Below are 27,765 nucleotides of genomic sequence, written 5' to 3'. Positions count from 1 at the left end.
ACTACATCCATACCTATTGCAAGTGCCCATCCCAGGTGTTTGCTGCATGAGAGAAAGGAGTCAGACCTGCACAGGAACAACACTGCTGTCCCATGAGATGGTGGGATGAGAGAATTGCTCTTGTCCAGCTTTATTGCTTTTGGACAAAGGTCAGGCAGAACTTCATTTTACTTCATGTCTTCTCTGTTTCACTTTTGGCCTATGAAACAGTGGAATCCATAGCAGAAGAAAAATACCTAATTTATACTTTGGAAAAGGCCTTACTTCAAACAGGTTTCAGTGGGAATTCTCAAGGGATATTTCTTAGCTATAAGCTACTTCTCCAGGAAAAAAAATTAAGCTGGTGATTTCAAAAAGAGACTTCTCACATAAGGGACAGATCAGGCATTATTGATAAAAGCTTTGGCATTATTGCTCCTGGAGACTTGTTCTGGTATTTACTATTTCCAAAATAACCCTTGGGATTCAGTGCAGCCTGAGCATGTGGAAATGCTCATTGGCATGCAGAGCTCGAAGTTCAAACACATTGCACCAGCAAGGGCAGCTTCTGGTTCAAACTGGGGCTGTAACTATCAGCTGAAACATCAACAACTCACTGCTCAACAGGCTTGAAGACCCTCCTTCCTTTCTGCCCTTGCCCTGGCCTTCCTCCCCTCACTTCTCTTATTTTTTCCTCCTTGAAGAAACACTTGGGAAATTCAACATGCTGGAACTGCTGCTTCAGTAGGTGCCAGCCCACGTGATAATTTTGGACAAACTCAAGGTAAGAAAGGTAAAAGAGATAAAACAATGGGCAAACTGCCAAAGATATCCAAATGCCTGAAGGTCTAGACAAGGTCAGTGTGGAAATACAAAGGCATCCAAGCATTTTGGTTTCATGGGCGACTTCCATAGCTCTGTGAAAATCTGTAAGGACATTTGAGTTTCCTTGATCCAACCATCCTCCAGACCCACCTGTATCTTGGCTGACATGATTTTGAAAGCTGACTTTTATGTTAATCAAAGGTGAATATCTTACCTGGAAGAATGGAGTTGAAACTCTTAGCTCCACCTTTTTGCCAGCTGTAACTCACCTCACCCTCCACCAGCCTTCAGCACTCAGCAGGAGAGCAAGACTTTAGCCACACTGGATTTCAGCCACCGCTATTGACCGCTTCCCCAGCTGACTCCTCCCTAAGCTATAAAGAAGCAAACAAGACACACAACCTCTCTCTCCCTAGAGCTGAAAACAGGGCCAAACCCTGTGTGTGTGTATGTGTGTGTGTGTGTATGTATTCCAGCTTGGCAGATCTCAGATTCAGAAGGTAAATTCTTAATTTAAGAGATAACTGAAGATGCAAAGATCTTCCTAGACATTTACCCAACTATGGAACAAGAGGAATAATGAAAAGACTTAACAGTAACTGTGGAAGTCCTTTGCCCTGCAACAGCTTTCATGCAATTATTTCCCAGCTGAATCCCCACCACATCATTTCCAAAACTGGAGCTTGTTTCAGCAAAGGAGCAGTAAGACTGTTTCAGTGAGATAGTGAGATACTCCACCTTCACATGCCCTTATGTGCTCACAGAGCAGCTGAAACACCTCCCAGCATCTGGGGGAAGCAAGTTTAAAAAAAAAAAAAAAAAAGATTCCCATAAAGCAAACAACACCCACCCAACCTGGAATAATGCCTACAGCTAAGCTCATGTTAAACAACTATTGCAAAGTTTCTCCTTATAGAGAAAAAGATGGTACTTTGCTTTCTGGGAAAAAAATTGTTTTAGCTTTTTGAAAGGCTCATTAAGCTTGCAGGTGTTCTGGGGATGTCTTGGCACCAGCACTGCAGTGGCTCTCCCACACTGACTCTTCCCCAGTTGCTCAAGAGCTGGATTCAAGCTTAAATTAGGGAAGTGAGATCATGTTGCACGTAGAGACCCTGGGAGAAGAGGTGGATGCCATGAGGACTGCCACAGAGGTGCCCTCATAGTGATGCCTATTTGGACACTGACAGGGGAGACAAAGGCACCCAAGAAATCCTGTGGTTTGTCGAAGGAGCAGAGAGGCTATCTCAGCACAGCAGCCAGTGCCAGCCAGCAGTGGGGAGCTGTAGGCCAGTGGTGAAGGAAGGCATCTTATAGCAGGGATTTGTGTTGGGACTGAAGTGACATCTTCCCTGCAAGCTAAGGGACAAGAGAAAAGACCACATTTTCACAGTGGCTAATCCATCATTGGCAGGCTGGTTTTACTCAAGACCTGTTCAAAGAGGTTTCATTTTTGCCTAAAAGACTTTTAATTTTTTTTAAATGCAGCCATTTAAAACATCTTCCCTTGAGCTGGCATTTCTGGGCTCTGGTGGGGGGATAATGCCATCAACAAGAACCCTTTCATCCTCAACTCCTTCATGACAGGCATATTTACCTACATGCTAGATCAGAAAGATTCCCAAGGCAGACTGCAAAGGGTTCAGTTGCCTCAACAAGGGTTTCTAGCACCATTTTAGGTGCCAGACTCCCAGCTGCTGTAACAGAAGGCTGTGCATCTCCATGTCCTGGCTCATCTGTGCCAGAACATATGGACATATCTCATCACTGGGGACAGCTGAAGGGGCCCAAGACCCTGATAACCAGGGTCTAGTCTGCTCCTTCCATGTCCTTCACAGCCCAGGGAGGCAGCATTCATAATCTACCACTACTCCCTGAAGCATTTCTTTTATGTGTAAAATATCCCATGTGTACTAAACGTGAAGTTTGGAAATGTCTTCTAGCAGCCCCAAACCTGTCACCAGGTAACATGTCATAAAATATGGTCAAATTAATATTGATACTGAAGACAGAGATCATAATTTGTGACCTAAGTATTTTTTGGGGAAAAAAAGCCATTTGAAATAGATAAACGTTTGAATCCTAAAGCACAAGAGTAGGAAAATATAATGGAAAGGAGAAGGATGAGGCAGCAAGCTTTGGTGAATATTTCCCTGTGTTGCTATTAAAGTCTCTGATGCGGAGGCAGGCCTCTCCAGCAAACGAGCTGTCAAGCAGGCTTCAGTCACTCAACTCCATAAAGAGAAGAGAATTCTGGATAGAGCTAGCTGCAAAGGCTGTCTCTGAGCGTACACATCCCTTGCTGTGCTATCCATCAGTCAGACTGGAATTCTCGAATGTAATCAATCATAGGCTTGATTTCTGGTACCTTTCTGAGATGCTTCAAAACTCAATTCCCCCACACACCCTCAAAATAAAGCTTCATGAAAAGTAAATAGGATCTTCTTGAGGTCTCAAGCCAGACATCGAAAGGACAGGCATGTAGACTCACCAAACCATTTTTACAGCCTCACTGGAAATCCTCCTCTAGACTCTCACTCTTCTAGCAAGGGAAAAATGCAAACCAAACCATAGAATATTGTCTAGGAAGCATATTGTAGGATAGCAGTGAGTCAGATATGCTGTCACTGCTTTAGTGTCACTTCTGCATTTGTGGCTGATAAGTCTGATAGATTAATCCGCATAAACCCCAAACAATTTCATCTCATCCATAAACAATTTTGAAACAATTGGGAGCACAGTTAAAAGGAAGCTGTCCCTCACACCACGCATTATTGTCTTTCAAGCATTAACAAGAAAATTCAAATTTATGTCAAGTATTCATACAAAAGAAGACTCCTTAAATAAAACAAGAAAAACAGAGGATCGTTTATCTTAAGTTGTTAGGACTACTGCAAAGCATTAAGTTTATGCTACTACCATTTCTGAACTCTTCATTTCCCTTTCACCCAGCCCTTTATTTACCTTGAATCCCCAAAGGACTAATATTGCCTCTCAATGCTGGCACATGATGGTACCGGTGTGGCCTTGAACTCCTGTACATCCAGTGGTACCTGCCAATTTCCATTTCTGGTCTGGTGATCACTGCCAATTTTAGGTGGTAAAAAGTCAGTGTCACCAGCAAGTTTTAGTTCAGTACTTTCAGTCATTTAACTTTAAAAACAAGAGCCCAGAAAAACACAGTGTAGTTTCAGAACTGAAACAACATAACCTTACAGACTAAGGGAAGAGATTAGGAGGGATGATCAAGAGGGAAATGCTCACACAGGTGTTAAGAAAGGTTGAATAGCTGAAACTCTACCTAAGATTTGAGTTAAGACACATAAGGAAGGGCTCTCTATTCCTTACCCCCACCCACTCTTATGTCTCACTCTCTTTGTCCATGACAAAAAAGCTCTGCTCCAGCAGAAAAGGAAGGTAAAGTCACGGAAAATCACATTACCTGTTTTTTAAAAAGACTTTAATGCTGTCAAAGAAAAAGGTTATTGCTTCATGTCAAGGTAAGACAAACACAAAGGTTTGCTCTGACACTTTCTTACATTAAAAAAATAAAAGTTTGTGGACTTTATTTTACCTAGGCTCTGCTCACATCCAAAAATCTGGACCAAGTGTGTTAAAAACTATTTGTTCCAGGTTCATGTCCAAGAAGAGCAGTTCTGCTTCTCCTTATCTTTTCAGAGGAAGCTCAGCAACAATACCCCACATGCGGTAACTCACCTCACCCATTCACACACTCATGACACACTCACTGGCACAGGGTTTCTGTGCCCCTGAAGAGGTGGGAAACAGCATCAAACCACTTTTGAGCCTACATGTCCCCATTGGTACCACCATGGCCTTGTCAAAGCTGTCAGGGTGAGACTGACAGACCTTTATTCAAAATGCACCAGAGTTCCCCTCTGCAGTGGCTAATTGAGAAAGCAACCATCATTTCTGGCTGAAGCAAATCCAATTCAGCAGTGTTTGGGCATGTGGAGAAAGTAAAGGTTGTGAAGATGAAAACCCCATCAACTGTAGACTAAATTAGAGACAAATTTCAGGGAGCAGGAGAAGAAGAAATGCCATAAATTTCTAGCCTAAGACAGGCTCAGAAGGTCCTGGACCCAGTCCCTCTTATATGGTTTTGCTGCTTGTGCAATAAGGAGTTTGGCACAGCCACATTTGCATATGTCAAGAAGAGAAAAAAATCTTGGCCTTGAATCCAAATGCTGGATCTAGAGATTTAAACCAAGAATTTGTTGGTCTTTATCAGCAAACAAACTCCAATACTAAGAGTCTTTTGGGTTTTGTACATGAATTTAGCATCAATGGCTCTCTAAAGGATACTTTGTGGCTTGGTAATTTTCCCCTCTGCATTTCACACACAAACCAGCAAGCAAGTATCAGTAAATCTTCCATAGAAGACATTATTCTGTATTGTATGGCTCACACTTCCTCTTAGGAAAGACAAGTTCCACATTTTATGAGCATAACAAAATGCAAAATATGTTGAAAGTACTGTTCCAAAATGACTGCACAGTCTCAGGATGGTATCATCTCCTTCTGCTCAAAGAGGAACAATCCTGCTTGGGAGATCACAAGGAAAGCCATAAATTGAATTGGATACAAAATGGAAAACAAAATTCTTTGCCAGTACAGCATACCTCCCCTTCTCTGCCTCCCCAGTGTCTGCCCCCTGCCTTTTTGAGGCTACTTACTGGACACTGGTAAAAGAGTCCGTTATAAAAAAAAAATAAAATTAAAAATAACCAGCTGCAAAGACTTCTAAAAAGAAAATAATTATTCATTTGTACTGCAGCAGCATCTAAGCCAAACCTTCGACATCAAGAAGATTTTATCCTACTAGCTTGAACCCACAGTTTGAGATTCCTCCTGCAGTGGCCACAAAAAGCATTTGTTTAGAGCAGCAGACCAGGCAGATCCTTTTCTCCCTTAAGCTGGGGAATGCTGGTGAAGTCACCTGTCTGCTGCAGTACAAACATCAAACCCTTGAAACACAGAGACATCATGTAAACTTTGTAGCATCATTTCTGTAAGTGAAAATATTCTATGGAGTTGGGTTCTTTAATTAGCAATTTCTGGTTTTGCAGTAACAGGGCTCCTTTCATTAGCAGGCAGTTCAAACTCCAGAAGGAATCTCAGTTTTTCCACTGCTCTGGAAAGAGCCACTTAGCAATGGCTGTTTGGTAGCCCTTAGTGCATGCCTGGCACAACCTCTGAAGCTGAAGAGTATCTCTGGGCAACTTTGCTGGGACCCACCCAGGCCCACTCACGTAAAACCAACACCAGGTCAAAAGCTCCCCAGGCTTCAGTGGCATAACTACTGCTGCACACAGTCCATATCCATTGGAATTTAACTCTGTACCCTGAATAGTTGGGAGAGGAAACAGGTTTAGAGTGTCTTTACCTTTTGCTTTTTGAATAACTAACTGCATTAATTGCATTCCCTGGTCTGGGTTACAATACCCTCCCACCCACAGCCAAGCTCGAGGCCTCTTGTCAGAACCAGGCTGTCCTCAATCCTGCACAGACACAGCAGCTACAGAACTGACAATGTTTTCATGTCACACCACACAGGCACACGGATAGCAACTGTGGCGTTCAATATTCATTGGAATGAATCATCTTGCACGCCTGTAATCAAACTCACAGTGCTCAACATCTTCATGCTTGCTGCCTTTATCATATGGTTTTAGAGGAAACACAGTTTTGATATTCATCTGTCTCAGCTGATGAAGCAGTCCATGGGAGCAAAGAGAGGGTGTTGTTTGGTCATTGATGGTCTGGTGATGAATAATGGACAAGGAGCAAGGCTGGGCAAAAAATGGGGAAGGGTCAGAGTAACTAAAGGAGACCTTTCCCCCTCTTTGCCCCCTTTGCTCCTGCTGCAAAATCCATTGTGCACGTACAGTGCCATCTGGGTTTCCCCCACCCCCGTTACCATATCCCATGGCACATATGTCTAGGTTTTCTGCTTTCACGACGTTGTTCAGACCAGTATGAGTACATTCTCTGAGTATTTTTCAACCCCCTCCTATTTAGAAACCAAATCCTATTCATTAAAACCTAAATCACTAAGCCTGCCAAATTATTATCCCCAGAATATCGTGTGTCCCAGATTCTCCCAGGGCTGGACCTCTCTTCCTACAGTCGTATTCTTCAGGGACTTAGAGCAGTTATTGTTGTCAGTGGATCTGAAACATCAATCAACTGCTTAAAATGGGGGAAAGTATGCAGCGTACTAAAAATCTTTGAATGGCTTGACAGCTCTCATACCACTGAGAACCTAGCATTAGGTGGGTACTTTTGAAATTTTGATTGATGATCGTAATACATATTTTTAAAAATACTTCTTTTTTCAATTTGTTGTAATGAAAAATACATCTGTGATGCATCAAAATGTCATAAGCTCACTGTGTAAAAATAACTTTACTAAAACTAAAATAAACTGCACAACAATCACATTGTCACAATTTTTCTTTGTGAAATCTTTTCTCCTTTCTCACATTGCACTTTACACCTTGATTTAAACACAACTGTACAACTGTGTGCAATAGTATAAGACAAGCAAAGTATTTTCTTTCTATTTTTGACTAGTATATACTTGTCTATTTAGAGCTTAAAAGCGGAAACATGGCTTCGTATACCATAAAAATAATAAAGCTCACATCTCTTACTGAGCACAAGGTCTTCTTTTATCAAGAGAACATAAGCAGGGAAGAGCTAATTAAAAGGGACCTTTGGTACAGCTGCTCAAACTGGTCTTCATTATTCCTCAGCAGAGCATAGGCAATTTGAACATCATATGTGTTCATATAAGGAACCTAAACCCTAGTATCATGTCTTTATTCCATCCTCTGTGTAATTGGTGAATTCACCATGGTCATACACAGTTGGGGTTTATTTTCTTTTTTTTTTCTTTTTTTTTTTTTTTTAATTTTTGCAACTTGGTAGTATTTCTGAGTTAAATGAAAAGGGAAACTTTTTGTCTCTGTTAATATGTATCAGGATCCATATCCTTCACTGCTGATGCAAAATGGCATTTCGTTTTTCTTATTTATTCCACCTCAGTAAATCTGCCTGCCCAGTCCTCACGTTTTGATTTAATTTAATGCCTGCAAGATAAACCCTGTCATTTGTAATAATTTGTAAACCTTCATCTTTAAAATGCATCCAATCTGTCCTGCAGCCCTGCAAAGTATCTGTTAAACATTTTGCTTCAGCTTTCATGGTGTTTTCCTCTGATAAGGGCTGCTGATACACAGCATAAAGCGGACTTATTTCTTATCTCCATCAACATGAGGGTTGTTCCAATTCCAATTTAAAAAACTGGGACAGCAGCCACTCATCTGGGTGCAGAGAAACAAATGTCAGATAAACACTGAATCCATCAGCTGGGTAGTATCACTGCCTGAATCAGGCAGGGGATTCATGAAAATTATTAAAAGATAGCACAGGAATTCTATACAGTTTAGGAAATTTAGAAGTCTAAATAATTTTCAGTAATTTTCATTTATCAATCTGTAATTATTCATAAAGCGCTTTAGCTTGTGCAAATTGTCTCAGCTACACTGCAGCCCAAAATAGCTGGCTGTCCACACTTGCCACAGAGATGGGGAACACAAACCAATACCTGTGTGGCACCAGTGCTCACGTATGACTGCTTTAGGTGCTCAAACTGAAAATAGACCTCTGTGGCTGTTCATGCCACGTGCTCCAGCAGCATGGCTCTCCAGGGTTCTCCCAAGTATTGGGAGACCTGTACACAGACAGCATGTAGACCTAGCCCAACTTCCTCCAAGTGTTTATTCCACAAAACTGCAGCACGTCATCAAGAAGGTCTTTGCTTTGAAAGCACATCCCAGAAACATGCACCTTAAAATTCTGGCTAAGGGAAAATACCTCTTAGCTTAAAAACATGATTTTCTATTAGTTAAATGCAGATACTTTCCCAGAACTTGGCAGGAAAAGCATACTGAGTGTGAACTTGAGTACCCAAAGCAGAATGCTCATGATCTTCCCTTGCTCAGTCTTAGCAATAGCAGCATCTCCCAAACCCCTTCAGATGATGGTTTATCTCCTTAGGCTTTGTAATTAATTTCTAGGAGGAAGAGTTAAAAGACCCTGTGATAGGACTTCAACTGCTTCAAGCTGTGGCAGTTGCCTTGAAATCACTTGATCTAGGGCATCTCATAAAGGATGGCCATTACTAAGTCCAGGTAGGATCCTAGAGGAAGAAGAAAATGTTGCAAGGCTGGCAAGCATGTGAGGCTTAACAAGTAAGAGATGTGGTCCAGAGAGTAAATGAAGGAGTCCCCTCTGTTCTGTACCCCAAAATAAAGCAGCAGCATTTTCCTGTGAGTTTCTTTACACAGAGAAAAAGCCCATATTCCTCCACAGGAACTGTTGAAAGAGCCCTGTTGAAAAATTCTGACATTTGAGAGGTACATGATGCCTGCTGAGCCCATCTGAAAACCCAACTGGACTCGACAGATTTAGCACTTTGGAAAATCTGCCCCTCAAAACCAAATATGTCTCCTCCATGACCACTTCACAGCAGTAACTTTGCAGGGGGATCTGGTCTGTTTGTTTTGCCATAGAAATTAGGAGTAGGACTGTTTCAGCTTTCTGCATTTTAATTTGCTGTGAAGCATATTGAGAATTTAAGTGAAGAGAAATACAGAGCATAATGTGAGAGGCCATGTGTTACTTTCAGGAATTGGAGAAGGGGCAAGAACAAAGCCTACAAGTGTTACATACATATACTTATGTAACAGATCCAAAGTATAAAATTATCAGAGGAAAAATTAAGAAATGGTGGTAACATTGGGTTAGGAGGCTCCCTGCTTGCATTTGATGAAAGCAACAGATCAACCTCCCTGACTTGGAAGCAGATTTACTGTTCTACATGTTGTTCTTTCATCCTTGCCAAAACAAAAGGGAAGCCATAAACTCATCATAAACACACTCAGCAACACATTTTGTTTTGCGCAGCTGCTAATGCATACGGATAACTTTCTTTAGTGTTCATTGTAACATGAATTCCATTGGCTTAAAAGAAGCTCATCAATCAGAAGAAAGAATTGCTGTAATTTTTGAAGAATAATCTACCAATTCAAGGTGGTTTTATAGTCAATCTATTCAAGACATTTTGTACATTAATTACTCAAAATCTGCAGTGTGGTGGGTTATTGTCCACATACACTAATGGCTTTCAGAGTTTAATCTCTCATCAGTGGACCTCCTTTTGTGAAATCCCTAAGGGATTATGTAGTACTATGTCTAATCACTTGACAAATTTCATTTACTTGAAACTGAAGCTTGTTTTATATGAAGTGTGAAGCAGGAGTCAGATTCAAAGTAGGAAAACAAAATCTGATACTGGACACTACCGGGATTTATCATGTTTATATCTGACATGCTTAACAATCGAAGAAAGAATTCTGCTTGGAGAAATGCATTATTTGTTTATCAGCTGCTTAAGCCTATGAGATACTCAGATGCGATACGCAGATTGCTTATAAACGATACACAACAGGTTAAAAATGTACTATGACTTAAGTAAAAAGACAGTGGAAATTTAAATAATTCTGTTGCTGCTGTACCATTCTGTTAAAAAAAACCCCAACAAACTGCTATGATCTGTAGTCTGCTACACTGAAGAGGAATGGTTATTTGACACGAATTATGCAACACAGAAAGAAAATATCCCTTGCGAATTGAATTTATGCTCTGAAGTTCAGCACTCGAGACCAAACAGAATCAACCTGTAAAGCTGGGGTGGATGAAGCACCTCTCTTTCATCGCTGCCATCTCCCTACAACAGAACTATTACCATGGAATTGTTCTCTCCATTAAGCAGCAATTCTCAGTGATTAACACATCCTGAAACCTAATGTTGCAAAAGTCACTGCATTGTTCCCCCTTATCATAGTGCAGGCAGATAGCTACAAAAGTAAAATTTGCCAGATGATACCACAGAAAAGGAATTTTAAAAATAAGAGTAGCATTTGGCATCGAGCTCACTACACGAAGGTTGTGTGACATTATAATCTATTATATGTTGTTATAACCGAGGTCTCCCACACTGCATTGCAAAGCCTTGCTACATGGCTAGTCTCGATGAAAACACCAGATTACGGCTCCGAAAACAACATGCAAACACACAGGCACACGCTACCTCTGTAAACCAAATTAACCAAAATCTGTCCGAGACGCAGCAATAACAGGACTTCTTTTGCAAGCATCATTTCGGGTAGGGTTAGGACAGATTCAGAGCAAATACAGACACAGACAGAAAGGTTGATGCTCTATTAATTTGTTGTCAAGCCATGCAGGAAAGGACGGCTGAAAGCCCGAAGACGCAGTAATGATTGTTTAAGAGCTATTTGAAAAAGTGACAAAACTGGCCTAAACCTCTTTAAGCCCCCTGAATGAAAAGATTTAAACAGGCTATTGTTAGACCCCTGGGTACCTTTTTTCTCTTGGCTTTGTTCTGCATTTTCCTCCGCTGCAGTTTCCATGGCTGGCTTCATACCATCCACCAAAAATGCCGCCCCCCCCTCCCCCCCACAGCAAGCACTTTTTCTCTTCGCCTCCTTTCTCACTCCCTTCCGTCTCCTATTTACAGCGGCGGTGATTGAGCGGCTCTGTTCTCCCCTACAGTAGATTACAGTCCTTTCCAAAATGCCAGAAAAGTCTTGTCAGCTTCAATTTCGCTCCGCTGACTGGTCCACGAGGAGCTGTGCCAGCTCGATCAGCTATACGTCACCAGGGTCCCCAGCTATAAAATAGCCACCCTGTGACTCGGCTTGCCACACCGTGGGGACCAGCATCGCGCCCCCTTCCTCCTGCCCTCCGCTCTTCCCCTCTTTCCCCGTCTCCCCACAAATGTTAATCAATTCTCCGGGCGGTGAATGGATTGGTGACATCGGGAGGGGAGATGCAAGGGAGAAAGAAAGGAGCCCCCGGCCGCCGTCTCTAAGGGGAGTGCACGCCGGCACACAATCACAAGGCTCCCTTTCCCATGGGACCTCGTTATTATGCTTTGCATTTTGATTTATTCCACATGCCCTCTGCTCTTTCAAGGGCTGGGGGGTGATGGGTCTGCTCTCTCTGTTTGCTTTCTTTGCTGAGAGTTCCGCTCACCCACGGTAAAAGACTGTGTGAGAGAAGCATAAAAGCAAAAGCGGGCATATATATGTATGTACATGGAAAATTTTAATTCTTTCTTTGACTTGTGAGCATAATGGAAAAAAAAAAAAAGAAAAAAAAATATCCAAGCAAGGAGACAGGAAGCCAGTTCAAGTAATCTAAAATGCACGTGCAACACTAAAGCATAAAATGTTTAAGAAAACACAACTTGGGCTTTAAAAGGAGGTCTGCCACTAGGGACCTAAAGCCATGCTTGGGAGTGAGCACAGAGTTGCTGTTCAGCACGTTTGATCACTCCTCTAAATGCAGACAGACTGCAGCATGATCAAATAAGCTGCACTTGGGAGCAACAAACTCAAGACATGCCAGCGTTGTATGCACCAGGACTTTAGCTGTCCCCAGCCCACTCTTGTGCTGGGGAGCCACAGAGCACAGGGGTATTGTTCCTCTCCCAATACCCAGGACAGCTGACACATTTAAGGCTGTACTGAGGCTAATTAACCTTGCCTGTCACTTTGCTTGTCTCAATGCCTTACAGTGCAACACACTGCACAGGGTACAAGTGCCCAAAGGCACCCCTTTGTGCGTGTAGGATGGTGGAGCAAGCATGGAGCAATGGCATTTGTGGTCCAGCCACTGCAGCCAGTTCTGCAGCCTGCAAAGATGCCCAGCAGATGCAGCAAATGCTGGGGATGTTAAAACCGACACCCTGCATGTTGCCTATAACAGATTCAAACAGGAGAGTGGGAAGAGGCAAGCAGTCCAAAGACTTGTAGCTGCAATTTAATCTCTTCTGGTTGAAATTACTACAACCCACAATTTTGCTGTGCATTTTTATTTCTAGATGTCAAGTGAAAAGCACAAAAGCCCTCAGACACAACCATTAGAGAAAGTTCCCATCTCTTTCAAGAAATTAGTGCACAAACCCTCTTCTCCCACCACAGCCAACACAGATGTTACTTAGCTGTGGGCATTACTGCTCAGACTTCAGGCTCAGCACAGCTGCCGGGAGGTCTTGGTCATATCCTAAGGTTTTGTATCACAGCATCAAAACTCGATGTCAAGCATTTGCCTAAAATGCTTCTTTGAAGCTCCCACTTCAGCAGACCTCGATGTAAGCAGGAGGATGCTAATTTGTAGATGGCATGAAGTATCCTCAGGAGCCAATGTGGGGCAAGGGGTTGGGTTCCTGAAGGTAATCAAATCAGTAGGCACAGCAGAGACCTCAACCCAGGTGGCAAGGCATATTTTCCCAATCTTCTTCTCTAGGGCTAAGACAGCAATCCACACACAGATTGAAATCCCTCCCCAGCAAGACCATGCACTGCAGACACACTCCCTGAAATAATCAGTTGAAAGGTGAAAGCATGGGTGATGTGTTTGCTATATTCTTTTAACCATTACTAAAAGCTGTTGGTATAATGATTATACAAAGAAAAGGTTCTTCAAAGAGTGGGGCTTTTTCTTTGTTTAACATCAGTAAGACTGAAAATACATACCAAATACACCCTCCTTGCTGAAAGTCACACAGATTTTAGTAATTGGTCAAAGCACTTGATTGCTTCTGACATAAGCACTTGATTGCTTCTCTTCTTGGAATGCCTCATTGTGCAGTTGGTACTTCTGTCACAGTCTAGATCTCTCTTTCTTAATGATCTTTGCTTTTAGACAGGAAGGTCTAAAATTTTAAAAGGCTGAAACCTCCCTTCAGACTATCCTAAGTTACAAAAGGCCTGTTCATAACCTAATTCAAGTGGTGCAATATCAATGCACTTATCAGTATAAATACACAGAAAATACAAACATAATCTGGAATTTCCTTTATTTAAACAGAAAATACATTAGACATAACCTCTGGTTACAGACTGACCCTGGAGGAAACCCATGACTGTAGCCCTCACCTCTTTACCAGTGAGACCTACTCCTTCAAACAACTGCACGCTTTCCTACTGGTGAGTAGAATTTTAGGCAGGCTCAGGACTTCAGAGTTTCTGATGTTTCAGAAACCCAAAACCAACACGCTGGGAAACTATTCCCTCAACTGTTTCCCCAGAATAACCCCTTCCCCAAACAGGCAATGAAAAATCAGTCCACAATACCAGAATCAACTTCACAAGAACTTGAACTGAACACTTCAAAAATCATCAAGCCCAACTATTCAAAATCATGAATCCTACCAACTAAATCATCCTCTAAAAGCTTCAAGTGATATAAGAGTGTAAAATTCTCTCCCCTCCCTTGTTAATATTTTCTGGATTGCTGCAATATATGATAGGTTTTAAGCACTTATCATCCTAAGTAATTTATTGATTTTCAAACTTTTACACACCATCATTGATAAATACAGCAAATAAAACAAACTATACTATTTCCTCCAGTGCTAATATGGGTGCTGATCTTGTGGTTCAAGCATTAATCTCAGCTAGCAAGTTGTCTCATTCAATGTTTCCTCCCTTAAACAGATACATCCTTGTGATGAGACTGGGAGACATCAAGTTTATGCCTATGACAACACAGCACAAGATTAAGCCACAAAGGGAAAAAATTTAAAAAATAAAAATCTTTTAAGACTGATATTCAGCAAAAACCTGCTTATACAGACCAAGCTGATTTAGATAACCAGCAACCAGGGCAGCCAGCTACTTACATTTGTAAGTTCAGCCCAGCATTTTGTTTTTTCAGAACAAGATAAAAGTGAAAATGGGGAGAGGGGCTGAGCAGCAAGGGTTTCTGCTGCTAAAGCACAGCTCTGAGCCTACTGCCAAACCTCAGGATGAATAGCAGTGGAGGAAAGTATGTGAAGGCACTGCAGACCAAGTCACATTTACTGCAAAATAATTTTTAAAAAAAGGCTTAAATCTATTTTATCTAGGTATTAGAAAAACCCCAAACCACACATTTAATAATTTTGCTTAGACAATTAAAATAGCACAATTGCAGAAGTTAAAAAATACATTAGAATCCCTATTCTGTTCATGTGCCAGTTCCTTTTGAACATCTATCTTTAATGTCACTGAATCTAGTTTACATTCCTGCAGGCTGAGAAGCTCTACCATAAGCTACAGCAAATTCTTCACAAGCTTTCAGGAGATGAATACACACTTGCCATTTCTACAAAGACTTCACAGAGCTGTAATAAAGAGTGTTCTCTCATAGCTGAAGAGCAATTTGAGATTATCTATGAGATCCAAGACTCAGAAGTTAAAATACAGAGACTGTCCCTCAAACAAGACTGACACATAGTCCAAACAACTAATTTTAAAGACAACTTGTAGAATACTTTTTTTTTAATATTTAATAGAAAGTACAAATATATGTGAAGCCACTTGGTGCAATGTAATTGCTCGTGTTCAGCTTTAAACCAGTTACCAAAGACTTGCTTATAAAATCCAATCCAAATACTTATGCAAAAGCAGGCAAACTTTTCATATGGATAGAATCAAAGCATGACAAGTTTTCAGTTGTGCAGCAGTCATATATCTTGCAAGTACTTCACAAAAAATTAAAAATTTGGGTTCATTCTTTCAGATATACTAGGTTACTAGGAAAATGGAATCCAAATTAACAAATAACAATGGAAAATCCCTGCACTTATACCACTGTATAAAACACAGACATGAGTCTGCACTTCACTTAGGGGTCTCAGTCTCAAATTTCTGTAAGAAAGAGCAAAAATAAAGGCTTAAGCATGGATAGTGGTTATCTCTGCAGCCAAAGAAAATCATTGAGTTAACCAATGGAGCTAAGTCCAGGAGGGTAAGCAAACCTTAACAGTGTGAAGATGCCAGTGCTATGACTCCCTTAAAAAAACTTCGTGAAGATGTCAATGACTGCTGCCATGCTAAATGCCTGGTGATAAGCAGCAGGCAAAGGAGATGTCACTCAGTTGTTGGGGTACATACACTTCTTTGTCCATCCTGCCTGTTTCCAGCTGGACCACTACAGTTACAGCCACGGCTGAGAATCAAAGGTAATAAACAGCCCAGACCCAGAACATACACCAACAGCTACCATTTAGTTGGAACACAAAAGGAAAAAACAAATCCCTTAGAAAGTGAGCAGATGGTTCTGCATGGTTTTACCAGTAGTTAGGTCTCATCAAGTTCTAGTCTCAAAGACGGCTGCAGAGATGTGAAGTCTACCAAAGAAAACAGCCTGAAGAACTATAATGAAAGTCAAAATGAAAGAAAAAGTTGATGTCTTCGTAAGCAGGTGGGAGCTCCATTTACGCTTATGAAAGGCATTTAACAGCACAGAAGGAAATAAATGATTTTTTAGAGTGATGAATTTTATTTATCTATTCTAATCTAAGAGCCTTAGTAACACTTTCCTGGGTTTTAGAAACATGTATTTAAAAAAGAAAAAATCTGGGGACAATAATTCAAAACTCTTGACAGACAAAATGCAGGACTCTCAACCATTCCAAAGACTTCTAAGAAAAGACAATAAAAATCAAAACAAAATAGGATACATTTGAAACTAAGCTGGAATCAACATCACCTCTGTGAGGTTGCCTGGAGTAGCACCATGCTTTCGGCAAGCCAGAAAGAAATATGGTGACAAACTAGAGCCCATTTAGACTACAGTAGAAAGAGCATGGAAATACAGAAAATGAAAGCAAAGACTTCCTAGCAACTCCCCTGGAAGGAACTTTCATTAGGCAAGTGCTCCAGCTTCAGGGGCTGTCCTCAGCTTCTACTCTAGCTCCACAATTTTATGGCATCGTTTTCTACAAGTGTACTGCAGGGCAGGTTTCAAATGCTTTAACTTTACAATGAAGCAGCAAAACAAGGCTTTGAGTTACCCAATCTCCATAAATTTTTCTCTTCATCAGTGGCAAGATCCTCACATATCTGACTAATACATGAAGCCTTCAACAGTACTTCAAATGCTCCTCCAAAATTTTAAGGGCTTTAATTTTAATGTTTTTGACTTTGGCACACATAACCACCTTTTTTTTACTCCCTCTGTCCATCACAACTGAAGGGAGATTCTCAGCTATCCTGCCTCTGCCTTGTAGTCCAGCAGAAAAAAAATATGCTCAAGTCTTTTGTCTTTGTTGCCTTAATTCTTTACTTTGAAGACAATCCAACATACCTAGCTTTTGTTGTGAATCCTCTTCTCCAATACTGCTGTTAAAGCTTACTGCCATCTCAGAAAACTAACTGGAGCTTCTGAATATATGGACATACTGAAATAGCATCCTAGATATTTATGTCACACTTGCCAGCACTCAAGTAGAAGTGCCTCTTGTACTTGCAGAAGAGCTATTTCTGCCAGCAATTTAAAAGGCAGCAAAGGTATCATTAGAATATACTCCTGTTAATACAGCTGTTCCATCTCAAAACACAAGAGCTTGGCACAGGACTGGTATTGGGAGGCTACCTGTTGATTTTTTTTCCCTCTGTCTATAAATAAATGTCACTGAGTTCAGTCTTGACACAAACTTAGCCTCTTTTGCTGCACAAAGTCAGATTTAATCAGACAATTCTCTGTTAACTTTACATCCAGTTCTGACTTTCAAAATTGCCCTCCCACTCTTCACATAGACTTCAGCATCCCACCTACAATCTCTCATCTATTCAGTGCTCGTTTTGTTCTTCAGTCTTGGCTTCAGTCCAGTCTTCTCACAAAGTGTAGAAACAAGCAGGGAAATAAAAAGAAGTGCAAAAGCCTACAGCTCCCCAAAAAGAAAACAGGGGTACTCATTATAGAAGGGTACCTCACACTGCGTACTGGGGGTACAAAGGGAGGGACAAGGATGAAGAATCCTCCTAGAATGTCACAAAGGATTCCACGCATAAACCACAGATGTAGATATGTGTGTATGTACACATGCAGAAAACATGTATGTATGCATATTCATATTTATATGAAGAAAATGCATACAATTATATATGTATTTTTATTGAACAGTAAACCATATGAGCATCATTGGAACTGCTATGAGGAATGCATACTAATTTACAGTCATGCAGCAGGTATTCAGTTTGATAGTGAATGCACAGCCATCCCAGTGTACAGACTGCTACAGACTCCTGCAGCTCAAGGGCCAGGAACCAAGTAAACCAAGATCAGACTGGAGTTTGCAGCACAGCTAAGCCACACCTTGGGAGCACTGTTACCTGTTTATCTCAGTATCCTGGGTTGGAAAACCAGCACCACCAGCCCCAGGCTCTGCCATACATTGCTTCTAGAATCACTCATGGATTGTTGGGCAGTTGTGCATCAACTTTTTGGAAAGTCCACTGAATTCAAAAGTCAAAATGTTGAGATAAAAAAGAAGCATCACAATAATGATTGGTATGAGGTATTGAAATTCACTGTTTGAGGTTTCAGCACCTTGTAAGTCATGACAACTGTAGCTGTCTCCCCAAGACAGAAAATTCTCATTCCAGTGTAATTAAACTATACTTTGGAAAGATCCCGGACCAGTTCTGTCATGCAATGCTGGACTGCCTGTTGAATTGCAAATGTAGTCTCTGTTCACACATAAGACACTAGTCATGAAATCCTCAGTTAAGACACTAACAAAACGGTCCCCAATTAATCACTGTATTCTTTGCAACAGCAGATATCCTCATTAGGAAAGCAGCAGGACACTAAACAAGTCCCACGTTGAGAGTGTCCAATTAACTCATCGACTAAATATGTGCCAAGCAACTTCTCCAGTCTAGCTTTTCCAGTCCCCTCTTCCCAGCTGCAGCGATTGGGATCCCAGTCATGTTGAAAGTAGTGGTTCTTTTGCGCTTTGAGAGAGCCTTTGAGAGAGCCGCTGTGAGCAACAAACAAGGGCTGCTCAAGTGTTCTACAGGTCTTTCACTTATGCCCACAGAAAGCTAAGTGTGCACTCAAGGAGTTCAGCGCAATTAAGAAAAAAACCCCACCCCTCTACCTTTGTAAACAAGGAATGACTTAACCTGCTAACAACAAGTATGGTTGGAGCTCTGTCTGGATCATGTCATGCTTCAATTTTTGCTGAACCTCAGCAGTGGGTGATCCTGCATACAAAGTGAGCTGTGAGACAAAAGTGCTATAGGGTGAGTTAAGGACAAAGTAGCAGCTTTCAGCCTGGGTTCCCAGATAGGCTGTCAAGTAAAATCCCTTGCCAGGGCAGGATTAATCCCTAGAGTATGTATTTCCAACACTTTGTCTTGTCTAATTTTCTAAGAGTCTGAACCTTGGAGCCTTTCAGTGTTTAGCTAGAAGAGCCATTCTATGGCCCGGCAGGTTTTGAGGCTTGGCACAAAGGAGGGCTAGCACAATGGCCAGGGCCCCACTGCAGTCAGTGCAGGAGAGGCTTCTCCAGAAGGAGCAGGGTCCCAGCCTCTGAAATGCCCTCCAGTCCTGCTGCCTGAAAACCACCCAGACTCTCTTTTGAGTGATGCCTAGTTACATCTCCTTTCCAAACGTGACATTCACTTGTTTTAAACAGCTGAAAGGCATAATTTCTGCACTTTGTCATGACTCAGAGTGAAATTCATTCAGCATCTACTTTTCTTCATCTGTTCCTTGTATCATTCCCATCCCATTTTATTTCTACTCTCTGGTTTTCAGCACATTTCTAACCATTGCTCTTGCACTCGGAGCTTCCCAGGTGTAAACACTAAGCATTCTCATTATGTGTTTCCTCTGGAAACCCTCACATAAGTTATTGAAAATGCCCCAGGCATTTTTGATTTCAGTGGTACTACAGACACATCTTCCCTATATCTCACTGCTACAGATTCCTGAAGTACAATTACTTGCTCCCCCTTTCTGCACCATTTGGAGGGGAAAAGAAAGGAGCTAAGGGACCAGGGAAAGGGAAAAGGGATGCATATATTGAAAAAAAATCCCTAAAATTAAAACAAGAGAAAAGCACAAGGCAGAAACAACCCCCAAGATTCCGGCTAAGGTTTTTAATTTGGTCTGTAAGAAGAACTCTATGTAGAAAAAAACTACTACGCCAAGTGTAGGTGGATGTGACCAAAGGCATGTTGCTCAGCATGGGACATTGTAGCTCACAGACTTGTCCACAGGTTGCAGAAAAAGACCACATTTGTCATGCTCAGCCACAATCACCCAGCCCAAACCGCTTGTTCACAAGTTCATTAGTACAGGGAAGAAACTGAAGACCAGCCACAGCTTTAAAAGTATTTATAAGCACTTACTTCCAGCCATGGTCCTCAGAAACTAGTTGTGCGTTCAAGTGTAGTACATACTTCTATTGCAGACAGAACATCACCAGATTGCAAACACAATCAAAAGCCCATTTTCTTAGTTTAATTTGCCATTAGTACACTGCAGGTTTATAGAGCCAAACAAACTATAACTAATTTTTCACTGCCATTTCAAACTGTTTCCAAGCAAATATCATAGCAACGTTATCAGATCGTCTATTTCACTAAAGCCCAAATTCTCTACAATAAAACAACACACACATGTTTAAAGGAAGACAGAAAATGTATTCCTGAGTAAACGGAGCATCTCCCTAGTTCTGGACCAACGGGGTCCTGGGACAAACCCCATTATTTAAAGGCCTTTTCACAGATTTAAGAGAGAAGGGGAAAAAACTCCAAACTCCAGGCTTTTATACATATCAGTCAGTATTTAAAGACTAGTGTTTAGAGATTTTTAATACATACCAAGCACTGATGAATGCATTTATTTCAACCTCAAATACAATTATATAGATATGGTAACAGACTGAGTTGCATTTCACAGACTCCCTTCTGTTGCACAACTGAGAAGAAAAAAGTCTTGCCAGTTGCAGCATCCCCCGTTTCCCAAGTTGAAGGCGTCTCTTTACAGAGGGAGCTTAGCGCCACTGCCCTGCACGAATCAGCAACTTGGAAAAGAACCGATGGAGGCCTTGCCACGAAAAATCTGTTATTTCAGCTTAAACTGCACTAAAGTGAAGAGAAAGTAGCGGCGTTACCCAGACAGAAACCCCGGGTGACGGGGCTGCCCCACGGCGGCCGGTGCTTGCAGGCCGTGGCCGCAGCCCCTCGGCCGCCCGCGAGGCCGCCCCGCGCCGGGGCAGGCGGCGCCCATGGGAACCCGGCCGGGCCGGGCCGGGCCTGCACGGGTGAGCGGGCCCGTCAGCCGCGTCCAGCGCACAATGCCCGCGCTCCCGCAGCACGGGCCCCCTGCTCCCCGCTTTTATCACCCTTCATATCTCAGCGATGACAGGCCTGAAAGGGCTTCTGATGGGAAATGTGCTTCGAATTAGCATATTTCCCCCTGCATACAATGGAGCCATTAAGCTGCTGCGTTTTGCAAGTCCAAACAAAAGCAGCCCAGGCTGTTTTTAGCAGCACTGTTTGAAGTTTTATTCCTCCTCTCCTTCCCGAGATGCAAGCATATTTAACAAATTTTCAGTCTTTCTGTAAAGAAGGAAGCACGACCGATAAAATCTTATAATTTGACCGGTTTCAGACTTTAAAAGAGAATCTTTCGACACTGCAAAGAGCAACACGGTGTCTGTGCGCTGCTTCCACTGAAGTGCAGCCCAGGGTCCACCCCCAGAGAGCTGGCCTGGCTGCCTCAACACTCGCAGGAACCCTGTCATCGAGGATTTCAGAACTCGAACACATTCATGGCAATCCAGTAGAAAGGGTCCTGTATTCAAAGCTCAGTTTTACCCCTGTATCCTGGGCACTTTGTTGAAAATACCCGTTTTGAAAATGAGAAACTAAAACACTGTGCTTTAGGGAGGAGCAAAAAACAAAAAACAAAAAAAAAAAAAAAAAAAAAAAAAAAAAAAAAAAAAAAGCCTTCCATCCATCCCGGAATTACCCTTTGGTTTAACAGGAGAGATACTCATTAGTATGACCTTTATGAAATGGATTCAACCTAGAAAGTGAATTTCTGTTTACCCAGGAAAAGAGGGCAAGAGGAAGGAGATGGAAATGAGCTCAACACTGAAGAGGAGGAAAAAGCACTGCTGCATCAAACCATCTTTGGGCAACAGCTGCCAGGAGAATAAATCTACCTCAGCTCAGTGTGTTTGTCTGTAATTGCTCATTAACACAGTTGGACCATTAGGAAGCCAGTTTGTGGTTTTCTCAGTAAAGAGGCATGTCTGCCTTCCTCCAACAGAATTTCCTCTGCGAGGAAGACATAAGATTACAAAGTGAAAACACTTCTTAGAGGAAGGGTTTGGTGGTTTGGGTTTGGTTTTTCTTCTTCTTCTTCTTCTTCTTCTTCTTCTTCTTCTTCTTCTTCTTCTTCGTTCTCCCTCTCCCAAAATTTCCACAGTATTTATGTAATCTTCTATATGTGGCACAGCTAAGAAGAAAAATCACACTCCTTAACAACATGAGATTACAGCAGAAAAGCAGAATGCCAATGAGATCCTAGGCAGGCAGCTTGCAAGTGAGGTGGATATAAAAGCTCTTCTGAAAAAAGCCTGGGTTGCAGCCTGCAGAAGGAGTCTTGTAAGAGAAATGTCTGCTTTGTTCAGACTCTTCTGTTCAGTTTCAGGAAACTGTCCTGAGGATGAGGATCCATCTCTCCTCCTTGATTTCTTTTGCAGCAAAGCTCAAGATTCTCAACAGTGTCTGCTGTGCACAAACACTTTGCTCTCAACGATCTCCTGCCACGTGCCAAGTGGCCCACACAGCACCGTGCTGTCTCCCGCAGAACGCAGCCTGTGCAGATCTGCACGACCTGGCAGGAGAGGCATTCCACTCACTGGTCCCCACTGCAATGACAGAGCTGCTGGCACTGGCACAGCACGGTGTCCATATGGCAACTGCGCAGCAGCGACTGAGGTCTGACCGTAGACATCCTCCTCCCTCCGGCAGGGACCCTCCCTTCTCACCACAAGGTCCTCTGTAACACTGAGCATCTACAGCCCAAGGGTCTGACTCCTAGTGACTCACACTCTTCTCTGATGCACCAGCCCTACCAACTTGACTCCCAGGAAAGCTTTTTTGTAGTCTCCAGTAGCCACAGGTTCACTTTTAATGAGTTTGTTCAGGGGCACTAAGGAATCTGGTTGGAGAGGACTACACATTATTTGGCAGTATTTCTCTACCACCACAGCCTTTAAAGGCTGGACAAGTGTTTTCCCATGCTCTGAGGCATTTCACAGCTTGGTACCAAAACTGTAGGCAAGGCCGCCATGTTACCACAGGAAGGTCTAATGTCAAAGCAAAAGGAGAAGGGACTTAAGAAATCCTTCAGAGCCTCCATTAGGTCATAAACAGACGGCTGAGAGTAACAAAATAGTCTAGGCAGGAGAAAAGAGGAATTAAAGACCAAAATGGAGACTGGTTTTCTCATTCACACTGGAGTGAGAACTTCACTTTGTAAGCACTCCTTCTGAGAGGAGTCCTTTGGAATCAAATGCCACAACAGCTTGACACAGAAAATGAAATAAAACAGATCTCAGCTCCATTCTTCACATATACTTTTCCTTATCTCAACCCATGAGACTTGTGCTACATTTTCTCTGCATTACCCAGTTGAGGAGGGCAGTGGTTTTGGTGGGTACCTAATGTCCAGCCAGGGTCAACCCACCACAGGTGGTAAGAGATATCCCCAGTAAACTCAGCAATGAGATTTTAGGATTCGCAGGAGTGAAGGTCTATCAAAAGAAACTTCAGGTAAAACAGTGTCATAACTTTGAATTTAAAACAAGGAAAGCAAAAGCTGAGAAAAAAAGCCTTCCATGTATTTAGAAATACTATGTGTCACCTGCAGAATTTCTCTTCAGCATCTTGGGGTGTGAAGAAGCAAGGAAGTGAACGAACTCAGACCAGGGTAAAGTAGTACCTTTCATGTTGCTGACACCCAATGGGATCTGATCACAGCTCTCCCTGATCCAGGAAATATTCTCAAATTTCATTTATTCTTCAGAATCACTGGATTCAGACCAACGATGAATACAGAGCACATGCCGCCATCCGCTGTGGTGTTCTGGCACAGGGCAGCACCCTGCCAACAAAGGCACCACTCTTCCTTTCAAAGCGCCCCAGAAAGAGCGCTCTGTGCTCTCATGTGATGAGGCAGGCTTTTACAACTTGGATCACTACAGGGTATTGAACTCTGACAGTATGCTTACTGAGGGTTTGCTTGCTTTATCTCAGACCTCAACAGGTATGCATGATATCTAAGCTAAAATAACCAGCCTCATCACATTCATTTTGGTATCAAGAGTCACTATCTTGCTGAAACACAACTACCTTCTCACCTCCACATCGAGTAAGTACTATTAACTTTTCCAATATCCCACCTACTACTGTTTTCTGTTGTGCAAGTGCACAGCACAGAAACATCTCAGAATATGGTTCACGCTTCAGCATTCAGTGAGAGGAGGAAGACACAGAGAATGCAGGATATACTATGCCTGCTCCTGTAGGCAGGAATAGTTTCTGGCCTTCTATATTAATCTCATAAAAAAAAACAAACCCCAAAACTACTGGCACTCACACAAGAGATTGATATCCTATGAAGCAGGACAAGCTCCACACATTTCCTTTCCTGTCCTTTTAACTCAGTCTAAAAAAACCAATTTCAAGGATCATTACTATTTTTGCTACTTTCTAAACACTGCCCTGACTTGGGGAATCTTGCTGCAGGTATCAAGGAAGAAGTGATTTTCAGTCTTTTCAGGAAATGGTAGAAATTTGCTAGTCTCAATTTTCTGCTCCAAATGCAAGAGTCCCAGAACTTATTCAGACACACAAATGTTAAAGAAAAAAGTACTATGGCTTTCAAGTTTGCCCTTGGAGAGAGGAACAGGATCATAAAACAGAAAATTCTTTTCAGATTGAGGTTGGAAAGCAGAGAATGCCAAATACTGAAGAGCTGGGTCACCAGCTGCATCACAACCAAGATAAGGAAAGTGATGTAAGCAGGCATAGAGCAGAGTGAGAGGAGAAGTAAATGCTTCCCCACATCATCATGTGCATCCTACTGCATCCTAGTTGGAGTGCACTGGCTGGACAGAACCCATGATTTTACAGCACTGCAGATTGCACAGGCATCCTGCATGGTCCCAGACATGCTGCACAAGCTGATCCCAAACCAGGGAGAAACAGCCTGTGTTCTTCTACAGAGGGGCTTCCTCACAGAGTTGTACCACTGAAGCCAAGAACCCCAGAAACCCTCAAGGGCTTGGATACTTATAAACCCTTTTCTCCCCCAAAAATACATTCCTCCTTTCTTTCTGCCTATTTTCTATCTGCAATGTAACATTACTACAGATGTTGACAGAACTCTATCTCTTTTCTAAATAGATCAAAGAGAAAAAAAAATGTTTATATATGTGGATATATATATGTGTGTATGTATATATATATGTATATGTAAAAGAATCCCAAGTAAACCAGGACATAGCAACCAAGTATGTGGGATGCCCTACCGAAGTGAAATTTGCATCTTAAAATATTTTTTAATTTCTATTTCACAGATCAACATTTTATTTTAAAAAATACTGCTTCTCAGTGCTGGTGTAAGCCCTAAATTTAGAGACATGGGGAAAGAATTTCTGTTCCTCTACAGTAATAATTACAGAAGGTGTTTCTGCCTCCATTTCTCCTTTGGGCCACATTTCAGTCTGAATTTAACCACTTTGCTATACCAAATAGTTGATGTATATGTAAGTGAATGAGATTAAAGAGGAAAGTATGCTTTTGTTTGGAAACATGCCATTACAACACAGTGTTAAAAAAGTAAGTACCTAAACTGAATAGACTATCCTTCTGTGTTTGCTGAGGTACTTCATAAACATAGGACAGGTGTATTATCCTTTTTGAGGCATAAACTAAGCCATGGAAATTGCTTTCACAAACAGTAAAATCACTTTATTGATCTTCCTCAGTATGTGCCTAGATTTCCAGATGGACTCTTAGCTACAGCAGTCAATTAGATACTACAGATATCTTTAAACTTAACAAATTATCTGAACAGAAAATGTTAACAAATAAAATAGTTTACCGTTCATGTGAGCTACATCTTTAAGGAGCAGGAAAGCTACTTTCAAGTTATGCTCAGAGGAACATTTCAGTAATTCTTCTCTGAATTTTTAGCTAAGTTATTTCTTTCACATTATTTTTGAAACTTTATAAAAGTTTTCTAAACTCTGCATGCTAATCAGATTCTAATCTAATTCACCAGATGTGGGCAGTCATCAGTACTCTTCACAAGACTGGTGATTCAAAAAAAAAAGAAAAAAATCGAAGTTGCTTCAGTTCCTCCTTGCAAGGGAGAACTCTTCAGCATTTTGCTCTTAACAATGTATCAACCAGGGCCAGAAGTGAGTAGCACAGGTTACATTTCTACCTCACACAGAGTTTCTCCTCTCAACAGTTTTTATATGATTTCCTGTTTATTTTTGTTTCTGCCTAAATGCAACATCAAAAGCATGAACTATGTTCAGCTACAACAGCAGTATTTTAATTCTTACCAATTTATTTGACAATGCTCCTTTTTAGAGACAATTTTACAGAAAGAGAGGCAAATGGAAATAGAGTTTAAAATGTGATTTGGTTAAGACTCACACTGCACTTAGGAAATATCCATACAGCAGGGACAACTAGCAACTATGACATTACATTTAAACACTGGCACCCAGTACTTAATCATTAGCATCCCTCTGGAATTCGGCTCCTTTTAAGAAGTTTCATTCTTTTGCTTTTAAAACAGCTTTGATTTCCTAATACATGATATGCCTGAAATGTCCTCTGACAAGCTCTACCAACACAGTCAGAATTTTCCTACTTGCACTTTCACTTCGTTTGAATGCATGCATTGTCAGCCTCCTCTGCCTCCACCTCTCCTTTCCTACGTTATGTGCAGCACCCATTTGTTTCAGATTATAAAAAGCACTAGGATTCTGAAGCCACTAAAAAGAAAATACCAGCATATGGGATCTGTGGGAAATTTGATCCAGTAGGTGAAATAAGACTTAACTTTAGAACTGATAAATAGAAGTTTCAGATATTATTACTATAGAATCGGCTGCATTTTAACTTTTACAATTATGCAGAAGAACTGTGGCCATTGCCCTTGCAGAAAACTGCAAGAAACCTTGTTTTTTTTTTTTTTTTTTTTTTTAGCATTGAGACAGATGGCCCAGGCTTCAAATATAGAAGACCTTCCTACACAAAACAGAGGTGCTGGCACATGATACGTGGGTGAAGGATATTCTGGATACTTGCCTGGGAATGTGTGTACCCAAGAGGTGAAATAGTAGGATAAGAGAGAAAAAGGAGATAAAAAAGAAAGCTAAGAAGGAAGAGGGAAGAAGAAGCACCAAAGCATTGGGTTTAGAAGGCATGGTGAAACATGTCAGTGACAGAAGAAAATGCAAAAAGCATCACTTTCTGAGCAGATGGGGAGTACATATGTACCTTTATATGGGGGCTCAGATTACTGCATTGATCACTATTTCTGAATACTAAATGGGGCTTGAGATTAAGAGCAAAAAATTACTTTAGTCCAGATGCAGGAGGTGGCAGAGCCCTTCAGACTCCATCCACCTCCTGCATGAGTGGAAAGCAACACTTCAAATCCTGCAATAGGCAAGGTCATGCCAGACCCTCAGTGGGTTTCACCCCACAACTGGACCACTTCAGGATCCCTAAGTGGACGCTCTTCCATCCAAGCAGCAACTCCCAGCAGTCCTGTTCTTGCTCACAGTCTTCTGCCCCTGTTGCCTGTCACAGCCCTGAGCTCACGGTCTTTGTCTCCCTCCTGAATAACTCCTCCTGCTTTCAGCCTGTGCTTAATCCTCCAGGAAACCTCATTCTCCAGAGAAGAAGAGTGCTTCTGTACATAATCTCCAGACAGCAGCTGTGACCTCGGCACCCAGAAAGG

General features: G+C 41.8%; 1 protein-coding gene across 7 annotated transcripts in view; it reads right to left on the bottom strand.

Annotated features, from left to right (window-relative positions):
• GPM6B (glycoprotein M6B) overlaps positions 1 to 27,765 on the bottom strand; it is a 107,514-nt gene that overhangs the window by 21,121 nt on the left and 58,628 nt on the right. Inside the window, exons 1-2 of one of the 7 annotated variants that reach the window (XM_068180044.1) lie at positions 11,276 to 11,603; positions 3,766 to 3,885 (exon numbers count right to left, since the gene is read on the bottom strand). The exons of 1 other annotated variant lie outside the window; for it this stretch is intronic. In XM_068180044.1, the coding sequence (XP_068036145.1) occupies positions 3,766 to 3,885; positions 11,276 to 11,336 (181 nt within the window). In that variant the 5' untranslated portion in view covers positions 11,337 to 11,603. Of the gene's footprint in view, positions 1 to 3,765; positions 3,886 to 10,981; positions 11,067 to 11,275; positions 11,604 to 27,765 lie in introns of those variants that run through there. 5 more of the 7 variants (XM_068180042.1, XM_068180043.1, XM_068180048.1 and 2 more) reach the window with 5 other exon arrangements.

Source organism: Anomalospiza imberbis, chromosome 2 (genome assembly GCF_031753505.1).
Source record: "Anomalospiza imberbis isolate Cuckoo-Finch-1a 21T00152 chromosome 2, ASM3175350v1, whole genome shotgun sequence".
NCBI classification, from domain to species: Eukaryota; Metazoa; Chordata; class Aves; order Passeriformes; family Viduidae; genus Anomalospiza; species Anomalospiza imberbis.
The sequence above is the reverse complement of the archived record's forward strand: the minus strand, read 5'-3'. Positions and strand labels throughout refer to the sequence as shown.